At 47.3% G+C, this 13,054-nt stretch overlaps 1 protein-coding gene across 1 annotated transcript; it reads right to left on the bottom strand.

The window, feature by feature from the left end:
• Positions 1-5,781: 5,781 nt before the first annotated feature.
• LOC129541338 (olfactory receptor 6B2-like) lies at positions 5,782-6,728 on the bottom strand. The gene is given in 2 exon segments (XM_055403179.2): positions 5,782-5,825; positions 5,828-6,728. Coding segments are annotated over 2 exon segments (945 nt in total).
• Between the last annotated feature and the right edge of the window lie 6,326 nt (positions 6,729-13,054).

The raw sequence follows: 13,054 nt of genomic DNA, 5'->3' as shown, positions 1-13,054 counted from the left end.
CGTCACGGCCGGGGTGTCCGCGCCGCGCCTGACGGGAACGGTCCGGCGGCGCGCGCAGGCGCACAGCGCGCAGGCTCGGGCTGGTCGGCCAGGGGTCTCCCTTTGCGTCCGCCTCGTCCCGGCGTCTTAGGGCCTTCCCGCCGCCCGAGTTCCGAGGGGTTGTCCTCCCGCCGCCCAGGTTCCCCGGGGAGGCTCGCCCGGGTCCCCGAGAGGCTCGACCGCCGCCTGGATCTTAAAGGGAGGCCCGCCCGCCTTGGGCTTTGAGGTGGCGCAGTGTGGGGAGCTGAAGCCGCCCCGGGCCCGGTGGTTACTGCGGCGCCTCGTCCGTGCCCAGGGCGCACCCCACCCTCCCAACTCCCCAGGGCTGCAGGGCGGACTTCAGAGTCACCTTGAAAGTGTCTCCGCAGCTCCCAAACCACCGGAGGCTGGGAGGGCGGCCAGCGGGTGAAAGGAGGGCGGGTGTGAGAGCGGACGCCAGAGAATCGTGATCCTCAGAGAGGCTCTCAAAGAGGGATCGGGACCAGGATCGGTCTTCCCGGCCCACGGGGCTTGAGATATCTTTCCTACTCCACTTGCCATTTGAAAAGGTCATACAGGCCTCACCCTCCTCCTCCTCAGGCGTATTGTTTTTAATACCGTAAGTGTTGTTTAGCATTCATTCGGTTTTCAACTTTTCAGAATGGTCATGCAGTTGTCACAACAAATGTCCTTTCAATGGATGTGTCTCCAGTGAGAGAACTGCTTGTCCAGGATTCAGATCCCCAGCCCCCAATGCCGGAGGGTCTGATTTAGAAGATCTGGGATGGGCTCTCAAATCTGTTTAGCAAGCTTCCACCTGGTTCTAATATGAAGGACCCACATTGAGAGAAACATGGCTCTATGCATTGTCCGAGAGCAAGGGCCGTGTCCAGATCCTGCACCACTGTGCCCTCAGCCCCAAGCAGACTCCTCACACAGCACAGGTGTGCCTCCAATACAGTTAGATGACCAGGTGTGACCAGATAGCCCCAAGCCATCCGGCCCGGGAGAGTCTCCACTTATTACCCAAGTGCTGACTCTGCATTGTGATGTCTGGGAAGCCCCATGTCCTTGCCAGTGTGTCTGAGCAGTCGGGGTTGGGGGGTGAGGGTGGGGACGCCTCCCTGTCAGGTTCTCTGGTCTTGTGCCACTAGCCAATCTGCATAGTTGCTCCAGCACTTGGTTGTCTTTCCTGCTTCACCCAAGCAAACACACATCCTTCTTACCACTTCCCAAGACCAAGTTCTATGTTGATTAACTTTGTGCTGCTGGCATAGTGAAAAAGAGAGCGAGATCTCAGTAGAAAGCAAAATAACCTTAAGTTAAATATCACTGTCCTAAGTTTTCTCAAACAACCCAGTGTATTTGTGTGTGTGTGCGCGCGGGCACTTGCGCACACATGCGCGCAAACACAGACGCAATCAAGTCCGACTCTTTGAAAAACCATGCACTGTAGCCTGCCAGGCTCCTCTGTCCAAGGGATTTTCCAGGCAAGAATACTAGAGCTGTTGCCATTTCCACCTCCAGGAGATCTTCCTGACCCAGGCATCGAACCCTCATCTCCTGCATTAGCAGGCAGATTCTTTACCACTGGGGCCAGCTGGAAACAACTCCCCCAAGTGGAATCACATGGTCGGTCTCCTTGGCCCCGCACCCACCACTCTGTTTGGGGACCTGCCTTTCTGTCAGGGGCCTTTCCAGGCCTGGTCCTCTCCTTTCCCTGGTTCCTGCCTCCAGCTATGGATCCTGAGCAGGACAGGAGATGGTGTCCACAGGGGCAGACCTCCTCACGGCTCTTAACCCTAACGTTTATGATGAGTATTGTAGGAAGGCATGGTTTGTTATATATAACGTATCCCCAACTACTTCTTTAAAACCAAACCTTACTTAGTTACTCAGAAGTACTCTTGTATCTAGAGTAAGTTGAGCTGTTGGTGCACAGAAATATATGTTCGATGTCCCTAATAGTAAGGTGGTTCACATGAATGTTTGTTCTGGGATCTGGACAGCCAGCCACAACCAGGTGCTGCCATTCTGTATCCAGAAATGGAGAGGAAGCAGTGCGCTTGGGGATGTCCCTTCCAAAGGAGCTCCGTTTATGATTCTCTAGCCTATCTGTCCAGCTTCAGTTGGAGCAATTATATAATCACTTAACTACAGCAGTGAAACCAAATGAGCAGAAGTTCAATATTAGCTTATAAGAGAGAAAGGTGGAGTTTCTGGATCAGTACGAGGTACTTTGAAAACCACAATACATTAAGGCCCCTGCACTTGAACGAGTTCTGTTCTAAGAACACGTTTCTAAGTCCAACCAGATGAGCCTAGATACCCAACTAACACAACTGACTAATACTGTATTGTAATAGCTTTATAATACTTTTCAGTTCATTCGCTCATTCGTGTCCGACTCTCCGCGACCCCATGAATCACAGCACGCCAGGCCTCCCTGTCCATCACCAACTCCCGGAGTTCACTCAAACTCATGTCCATCGATTCGGTGATGCCATCCAGCCATCTCATTCTCTGTCGTCCCTGTCTCCTCCCACCCCCAATCCCTCCCAGCATCAGAGTCTTTTCCAGTGAGTCAGCTCATCGCATGAGGTGGCCAAAGTGTTGGAGTTTCAGCTTTAGCATCAGTCCTTCCAATGAACACCCAGGATTGATTTCCTTTAGAATGGACTGGTTGGCTCTCCTTGCAGTCCAAGGGACTCTCAAGAGTCTTCTCCAACACCACAGTTCAAAAGCATCAATTCTTCGGCGCTCAGCTTTCTTCACAGTCCAACTCTCACATCCATACATGACCATGGGAAAAACCATAGCCTTGACTAGACGGACCTTGGTTGGCAAAGTAATATTAGTCTCTGCTTTTTAATATGCTATCTAGGTTGGTCATAACTTTCCTTCCAAGAAGTAAGCGTCTTTTAATTTCATGGCTGCAATCAGCATCTGCAGTGATTTTGGAGCCCCAAAAAATAAAGTCTGACACTGTTTCCACTGTTTCTCCATCTATTTCCCATGAAGTGATGGGACCAGATGTCATGATCTTTGTCTTCTGAATGTTGATCTTTAAGCCAACCTTTTCACTCTCCTCTTTCACTTTCATCAAAGGCTTTTGAGTTCCTCTTCACTTTCTGCCATAAGGGTGGTGTCATCTGTATATCTGAGGTTATTGATATTTCTCCTGGCAATCTTGATTCCAGCTTGTGCTTCTTCCAGCCCAGCGTTCCTCATGATGTACTCTGCATATAAGTTAAATAAGCAGGGTGACAATATACAGCCTTGACGTACTCCTTTTCCTATTTGGAACCAGTCTACTGTTCCATATCCAGTTCTGACTGTTGCTTCCTGACCTGCATACAGGTTCCTCAAGAGGCAGGTCAGGTGATCTGGTATTCCCATCTCTTTCAGAATGTTCCACAGTTTATTGTGATCCACACAGTCAAAGGCTTTGGCATAGTCAATGAAGCAGAAATAGATGTTTTTTCTGGAACTCTCTTGCTTTCTCCATGATCCAGCGGATGTTGGCAATTTGATCTCTGGTTCCTCTGCCTTTTCTAAAACCTGCTTGAACATCTGGAAGTTCACGGTTCACATATTGCTGAAGCCTGGCTTGGAGAATTTTGAGCATGACTTTACTAGCGTGTGAGATGAGTGCAGTTGTGCGGTAGTTTGAGCATTCTTGGGCATTGCCTTTCTTTGGGATTGGAATGAAGAACCAATATATAAAAAGCAAGCAACATGTTTAGCCTGACAGTACACACAGTACCTTGAAAGTGCAGTAGTCCATGCCAACAGCTGGCACATGAGGGCTGGCATGGGTTGAACAGGCAAGAAGCGTTTACTGACTGGAGAAGAGAGTGGAGCTGGGCGGTGGTGGAGCTGAAGGGCCATCAGAAACAGGAGATGGCAGGCGAGCTGCGGCTTCCCTCGCGCATGACACGGGTGACACAGGCTACGGTTCCTTCCTGGGTTCAGTTCTGTCCACCCTCTTGAAAAAAAAATGATCCAGTGACGTCTGGATAGTACCTCTTTTTTCTCTTCATAGATGACATGGTAACACTGGATTGCATTCTGAATGGCTGCTGCAACCTTTGTGTACAGTTCTACTTGTGTGATTGGAGACACAAATCGTTAAGAGTCTGCAATTTGAATGTTTGTGTGTAGGGGACTTATTGTAACAAAAATATTATAGGTGCATTATCCTGAAGGCACATAGTGTGCAACAGTTTACTAATTACTTGATAAAAAATATCTACAAAAGCCTATAGCAAACATGATACTTGATGGTGAAAGACTGACGCTTTACTTCTAACCTTTCTGAAATAAGAAACCGGCTACAATGTCTGCAGGCTCCCTTGGTGGCTCAGCGTTAATCCACCTGACAGTGCAGGAGACACAGGACTGATCCCTGGGTTGGGAGATTCCCTGGAGGAGGAAATGGCAACCCACTCCAGTATTCTTGCCTGAAGAATCACATGCACGACGGTGGGGCCTGGTGGGCTGCAGTCCATGGAGTCCCAAAGAGTGGAGCACAGCTGAGTAACACTCACTTTCAAGGCATACAGATTGGAAAGATAGAAGTAAGACTATCTGTATATGTAGGTAACATGATTGTTTATGTAGAAAACTCAAAGCAACCTAAAAAAACTCCTAGAAATAATAAGTGAATTCAGCAAGATTTCAGGTTACAAAATCAACATGAAAATCAACTGCAATTCTATATACTAACAAAGAAACAAGTGGGAACAAAAAGAATGCAATGCCATTTATGATTGCTCCAAAGATGTAATACTTAGGTATAAATCTAGCAGAGACATACAAATCTAGCAAAGCATCCAAGATATGCATGCTGGAAGCTACACAACCTGAGAAGACTCAGCAGAGAGACGAGAATTCTCCCCCAACTGATCTGTAAGTTTAACGCAAGTCCTGTCAAAATCTCAGCAAGATTTTTGTTGACGTACGTGAACTTGTAATAAAATTCACTTGTCCAGGTCCTAGAGGAGCAGCAGCCATTTGGAAAAGGAAGAGTGAAGTGGGAGGGATCATTCTTCCACCGTTAAGGATTTACTCTGCGTTAATCGAGACCACGTGGTACTGACAGAAAGACCGACACAGGTCAGAAATGACGCGCACCAGGATTGTCGCCTGACGCTTTCCGGAGGCGCGGTGCAGCTCAGCGAAGGAGTGACAGCCTTTTGAGCAAATGGCGTTACAGCAGCTGGATGTCCATGGACAACAAACCTTAGTATGCCCATCACACCTTATACAGAACCTGACTCACAGTGGATCATGGCCCTTCACTGTAAGGGCAAAGCTATGAAGCCCTTAGAAAAAAGTCATAGGATAAAACCTTCAGGACTTAGGATTAGGGAAATAATTCTTGGGCTTGACATCAAGAGCATAATACACATGAATAGACAAACAGACCATGGACAAAATGAGTCCAAAAAGAGATAAGGAAAGATATTTGGTTTATGAAAAGGGTGATTTTGCAGAGGGCAAAGCGTTGTCTTTTCAACAAAGAGTGGGTTCTGGTCAATTTCATATCCATATAGAAAAGAATTAATGCTAACCCAGATCTCATACTGGAAATAAAAATCATTTTCTGATGGACTATAAATCGAGAGAAGAAAGGTAAAACAGCAAAGCTTCTGGAGTTACACAGGAGAATATCTTCATGATATTGGAATAGGCAAGCAATTCTCAAATGGAAGATAAGATGTTCTTCCTATTACCATCACAAATTAGACTATAGGACACTTAATTGTCCTGCTTTGAAACCTGGCCTAAGACCAGAGCCTTTTCAAGGCACCCTTGAACTCTTTGTTCCTCAGACAGTAGATCAAGGGGTTGATGATTGGGGTGAGGACAGTGTAAACAGCAGAGATGAGCTTGTTGGAGCTCCGGGAATCAATGGCCTGGGGCCGAACATACATGAAGATCATGGCCATGTAGAAGATGGTGACCACGGTGAGGTGCGAGGCACAGGTGGAGAAGGCTCTCCAGCGGCCCGTGGCCGAGGGGATGCGCAGGACGGCCAGGGTGATGTGCCCATAGGACAGCACCGTGGCCACGAGCGGGAACACCAGGATGAGGAAGGCCAGGATGAAGTCAACCAGCTCTGCGGTCGAGAAGTCCGTGCAGGCCAGTTTGAGGATGGGGGAGATGTCACAGAAGAAGTGGTTCAGGATGTTGGATCCACAGAACGTGGCGCTGGAGATAAAGTAGACCTTGATCACGGAGATGGTGAAGCCGCTCATGAAGGAGAAGGCCACCAGCTGGACACACAGCCCTGTGGTCATGATGGCTTGGTAGCGCAGGGGGTGGCAGATGGCCACGTAGCGGTCGTAGGCCATGGAGGCCAGGAGCACACACTCGGTGCACACCAGGGAGCTGAAGAAGTAGAGCTGGGTCATGCAGCCCACGAAGGAGATGCGCCTCCTCTGCAGGAGGAAGCCATCCAGCATCTTGGGGATGATGTCAGACACGTACCAGATCTCCAGGGAAGACATGGAGCCCAGAAAGTAGTACATGGGCCTGTGGAGGGAGGCGCTTCCCCAGACGGTGAGGATGATGGCCAGGTTCTCCACCAGCATGAAGAAGTAGGTGAGCAGGAAGAGGAGGAAGAGCAGGTACTGCAGCCGGGGGGCCGTGGGGAAGCCCACCAGGATGAAGGCGCTGACCTGGGTCACATTCTCCCTCCTCATCCTCCTGCGTGGGGCACCCAGGGCCACAAGCAACCTTCTTGCCAGATGACGACCAAGGGTGGCTGGGAGAGAAAGCAGAGGTCAGCCTGGGGGTGGGTTTTGACCCAAGGAGGAGGGTGCCTGTCTCTTCAGACAGCAGGGGAGCAGTGATACAGTGTTTGCCATGTTTTGAGTTACAAAAGCCTTTCATCCATTTACAGAGGTAATGACAGAGGACATCTCAGGAGAGTGGACATGCAAGGAGTAGTTGTTTAGGACCTAAGAGCGGAGAGCCTTTGCACGGCCCATCGGGATGTGTGACTGGAGCCAGGATGGCTGTATCGGCCCCGTCTTGGGCTGTGGGCCATGTTTTACAAGAGAACATGAGCCTGGATTCCTCGGCCACCACTAGCATCCACTGCCCCCACCACCTGCATCAGGACCAGCCATGACAAAAGCTTAGCGAATTTCCTTCCCACCAGGTTCTATACATGGCAGCTGCTCTTCCACCTGCTGGGCTCTGCCCTGGTGCAGAGAGGTGTACAGGGAAGGCGAGTCGGGTGTGACTGGGCTCATGCCTACCCCTCCCCAGAGGGAAGTGCTGCCAGGGCCTGAGAAGCTGCTGCAGGTGAGCGAGGGTCTCTAGGTCTCTGGTGGTACGACCTGCCACTCCCACCCTCAGCCCACGCCCCCAGCCATTACCGTACTCACCCACACACAGATACTCACACGTTCATCCAACACACGTACACGCACAGTCTCACACCTATACATAACACACACGGATACACACTGACACATTAATACAACACACGTACACTCACAGTCTCACACCTATACATAACACACACGGATACACACTGACACATTAATACAACATACCTACACTCACAGTCTCACATCTATACATAACACACACGGATACACACTGACACATTAATACAACATACCTAAACTCACAGTCTCACATCTATACATAACACACACGGATACACACTGACACATTAATACAACACACGTACACTCACTGTCTCATACCTATACATAACACACACGGATACACACTGACACATTAATACAACACACGTACACTCACTGTCTCATACCTATACATAACACACACGGATACACACTGACACATTAATACAACACACGTACACTCACAGTCTCACACGTATACATAACACACACGGATACACACTGACACATTAATACAACACACGTACACTCACTGTCTCACATGTATACATAACACACACAGATACACACTGACACATTAATACAACACACGTACACTCACAGTCTCACATCTATACATAACACACACGGATACACACTGACACATTAATACAACACACGTACACTCACAGTCTCACACGTATACATAACACACACAGATACACACTGACACATTAATACAACACACGTACACTCACTGTCTCACATCTATACATAACACACACGGATACACACTGACACATTAATACAACATACCTACGCTCACAGTCTCACATCTATACATAACACACACGGATACACACTGACACATTAATACAACACACGTACACTCACAGTCTCACATCTATACATAACACACACAGATACACACTGACACATTAATACAACATACCTACACTCACAGTCTCACACGTATACATAACACACACGGATACACACTGACACATTAATACAACATACCTACACTCACAGTCTCACATCTATACATAACACACACGGATACACACTGACACATTAATACAACATACCTACACTCACAGTCTCACATCTATACATAACACACACGGATACACACTGACACATTAATACAACATACCTACACTCACAGTCTCACATCTATACATAACACACACAGATACACACTGACACATTAATACAACATACCTACACTCACAGTCGCACATCTATACATAACACACACGGATACACACTGACACATTAATACAACACACGTACACTCACAGTCTCACATCTATACATAACACACACGGATACACACTGACACATTAATACAACATACCTACGCTCACAGTCTCACATCTATACATAACACACACGGATACACACTGACACATTAATACAACATACCTACACTCACAGTCTCACATCTATACATAACACACACAGATACACTGACACATTAATACAACATACCTACACTCACAGTCTCACATCTATACATAACACACACGGATACACACTGACACATTAATACAACACACGTACACTCACAGTCTCACATCTATACATAACACACACGGATACACACTGACACATTAATACAACATACCTACGCTCACAGTCTCACATCTATACATAACACACACGGATACACACTGACACATTAATACAACATACCTACACTCACAGTCTCACATCTATACATAACACACACGGATACACACTGACACATTAATACAACATACCTACACTCACAGTCTCACATCTATACATAACACACACAGATACACACTGACACATTAATACAACATACCTACACTCACAGTCGCACATCTATACATAACACACACGGATACACACTGACACATTAATACAACATACCTACGCTCACAGTCTCACATCTATACATAACACACACGGATACACACTGACACATTAATACAACACACGTACACTCACAGTCTCACATCTATACATAACACACACGGATACACACTGACACATTAATACAACATACCTACACTCACAGTCTCACATCTATACATAACACACACAGATACACTGACACATTAATACAACATACCTACGCTCACAGTCTCACATCTATACATAACACACACGGATACACACTGACACATTAATACAACACACGTACACTCACAGTCTCACATCTATACATAACACACACAGATACACACTGACACATTAATACAACATACCTACACTCACAGTCTCACACGTATACATAACACACACGGATACACACTGACACATTAATACAACATACCTACACTCACAGTCTCACATCTATACATAACACACACGGATACACACTGACACATTAATACAACATACCTACACTCACAGTCTCACATCTATACATAACACACACGGATACACACTGACACATTAATACAACATACCTACACTCACAGTCTCACATCTATACATAACACACACAGATACACACTGACACATTAATACAACATACCTACACTCACAGTCGCACATCTATACATAACACACACGGATACACACTGACACATTAATACAACACACGTACACTCACAGTCTCACATCTATACATAACACACACGGATACACACTGACACATTAATACAACATACCTACGCTCACAGTCTCACATCTATACATAACACACACGGATACACACTGACACATTAATACAACACACGTACACTCACAGTCTCACATCTATACATAACACACACGGATACACACTGACACATTAATACAACATACCTACACTCACAGTCTCACATCTATACATAACACACACGGATACACACTGACACATTAATACAACACACGTACACTCACAGTCTCACATCTATACATAACACACACGGATACACACTGACACATTAATACAACACACGTACACTCACAGTCTCACATCTATACATAACACACACGGATACACACTGACACATTAATACAACATACCTACACTCACAGTCTCACATCTATACATAACACACACAGATACACTGACACATTAATACAACATACCTACGCTCACAGTCTCACATCTATACATAACACACACGGATACACACTGACACATTAATACAACATACCTACACTCACAGTCTCACATCTATACATAACACACACGGATACACACTGACACATTAATACAACACACGTACACTCACAGTCTCACATCTATACATAACACACACGGATACACACTGACACATTAATACAACACACGTACACTCACAGTCTCACACGTATACATAACACACACGGATACACACTGACACATTAATATAACATACCTACACTCACAGTCTCACATCTATACATAACACACACGGATACACACTGACACATTAATACAACATACCTACACTCACAGTCTCACATCTATACATAACACACACGGATACACACTGACACATTAATACAACATACCTACACTCACAGTCTCACATCTATACATAACACACACGGATACACACTGACACATTAATACAACATACCTACACTCACAGTCTCACATCTATACATAACACACACGGATACACACTGACACATTAATACAACATACCTACACTCACAGTCTCACATCTATACATAACACACACAGATACACACTGACACATTAATACAACACACGTACACTCACTGTCTCATACCTATACATAACACACACGGATACACACTGACACATTAATACAACATACCTACACTCACAGTCTCACATCTATATATAACACACACAGATACACACTGACACATTAATACAACACACGTACACTCACTGTCTCATACCTATACATAACACACACGGATACACACTGACACATTAATACAACATACCTACACTCACAGTCTCACAAACACACACACACAGATACATGCTGACACATTCACACAACATGCCTATACTCAGACTCATACCCTTATCTACACACTCACAACACATAAGTACACACTGACACATTCATACAACACCGCTACCACCGGAGACTCACACCCATACATGCACACACAGATACACACTGACACGTCCTACAACACACATTCACAGCCCCACACCCATATATAAGCACTCACAAGACACTGACACATTCACACAATATGCCTACAGTCTCACGCCCATGTATACAGAGAGACACACACAGATACACACTGACACATTCATACAACTAATCTATAGTCACAGTCTCACACTCATATCAACAGACACACAGATACATACCACATTCATACAACACACCTACAGTCTCATGCCCATATGTTCATACACACACAGATAAACACTGACACAATCATGCAACACACACACAGATACACACTGGCACATTCATACAACACACCTACATTCACAGTGACACACATGTACACACACTCAGGAAGTCCTGGCTGCCTTTCCTGGCCAGAGCAGAATGTAGGGATAGGGGAGTGAATGGTGGGGGGGGCGTAGGTGAGAAGCTAGGGGTAGGGGGAGTATGACCAACAGAAGGATCAGGGCAGTCACTGCTCTGTATCAGATGGGAAGGAGGTCCCTTCCTTCCTGCTCAGCATCCACAGAGAAGATCTGAAGGAAATTTCCAAGCCTGATGAATACTCCCTCCTTCCCATCTGATACAGAGCAGTGACTGCCCTGATCCTTCTGTTGGTCATATTTCCCCTACCCACAGCCCTCAGGGAAGAATCCCCAACTGAGCTGAAGGGCTGGGAGAGGGTGGAGAAGGCTCCAGGAAAGGGTTGCAGGCTCACAGGAGATTACAGGCTGGGCAGGTGCTGTGGACCTCGCCTCTGCTGGCCCCTGGAGCTGTTTCCCCAGTCATCTAGGCAGGACATGAAGGGCAGACTGTCCTGGGGGAGGTGGGCAGGGGGCACCTGTGGTAAGAAGGCAGATGTCTGGGAGGGCAGAGCCAGTGGGCGTGCAGAGGGAAACTAAGGAGACCACTCCCAGCAAACACCCAGGATGAAGGCTGGCCTGAGGGCAGAGCGGCTCCACATGGAGCCTGACCTATATGGTGGCACCACAGGGCAGGATGACCTGAGCTGGAGGGTCCACTGCCTTCCCTGCCCCCCTGGGTGACCCCTGGCTCCCACCGCGCTCCCCCTGCTTCCATCTGCCCTGCTCCTTGCTCATCTGCTGATCTCCCTTCCACCTCACAAGGTGCCCCTTCTACTACTCTCTGCTCCAGCAGAGCAGCCTCAGGCCCTGTCTGAACCTGCTACCCACTTGCCTTCCCTAGGGTGGCACCTGGGGCTCTTGCCCAACCTCAGGGCCCCCGAGTCTTTGTCCCAGAGACACAGCAGTGTGTCCATCTTCCTGCCACACTGTAGGAGGTGATGGATGCCCAGCACCTGGGAACCTGACAGGTATGGGCTTTTATCCTGCCTGGATGCCCCACCAACCGTGCTGGCCACAGGGGACCCAGGCAGAGGGTATGGTTGCGAAGGACAACTCGCTAGGGTAATTCCAGGCATACATCACTGGAAAAGACCCTGATGCTGGGAAAGATTGAGAGCAGGAGCAACAGAGGTTGAGATGGTTGGATGGCATCACCAGCTCAGTGGACGTGAGTTTCAGCAAACTCCAGGAGACGGTGAAGGACGGGGAAGCCTGCTGTGCTGCAGTCCATGGGTTGCAAAGAGTCCAA

This window comes from Moschus berezovskii, chromosome 4, assembly GCF_049115385.1.
Source record: "Moschus berezovskii isolate FMDL1 chromosome 4, NW_MosBer_1.0, whole genome shotgun sequence".
Lineage (NCBI taxonomy): Eukaryota > Metazoa > Chordata > Mammalia > Artiodactyla > Moschidae > Moschus > Moschus berezovskii.
Note: the sequence above shows the minus strand (reverse complement) of the source record. Positions and strands in the feature narration are given on the sequence as shown.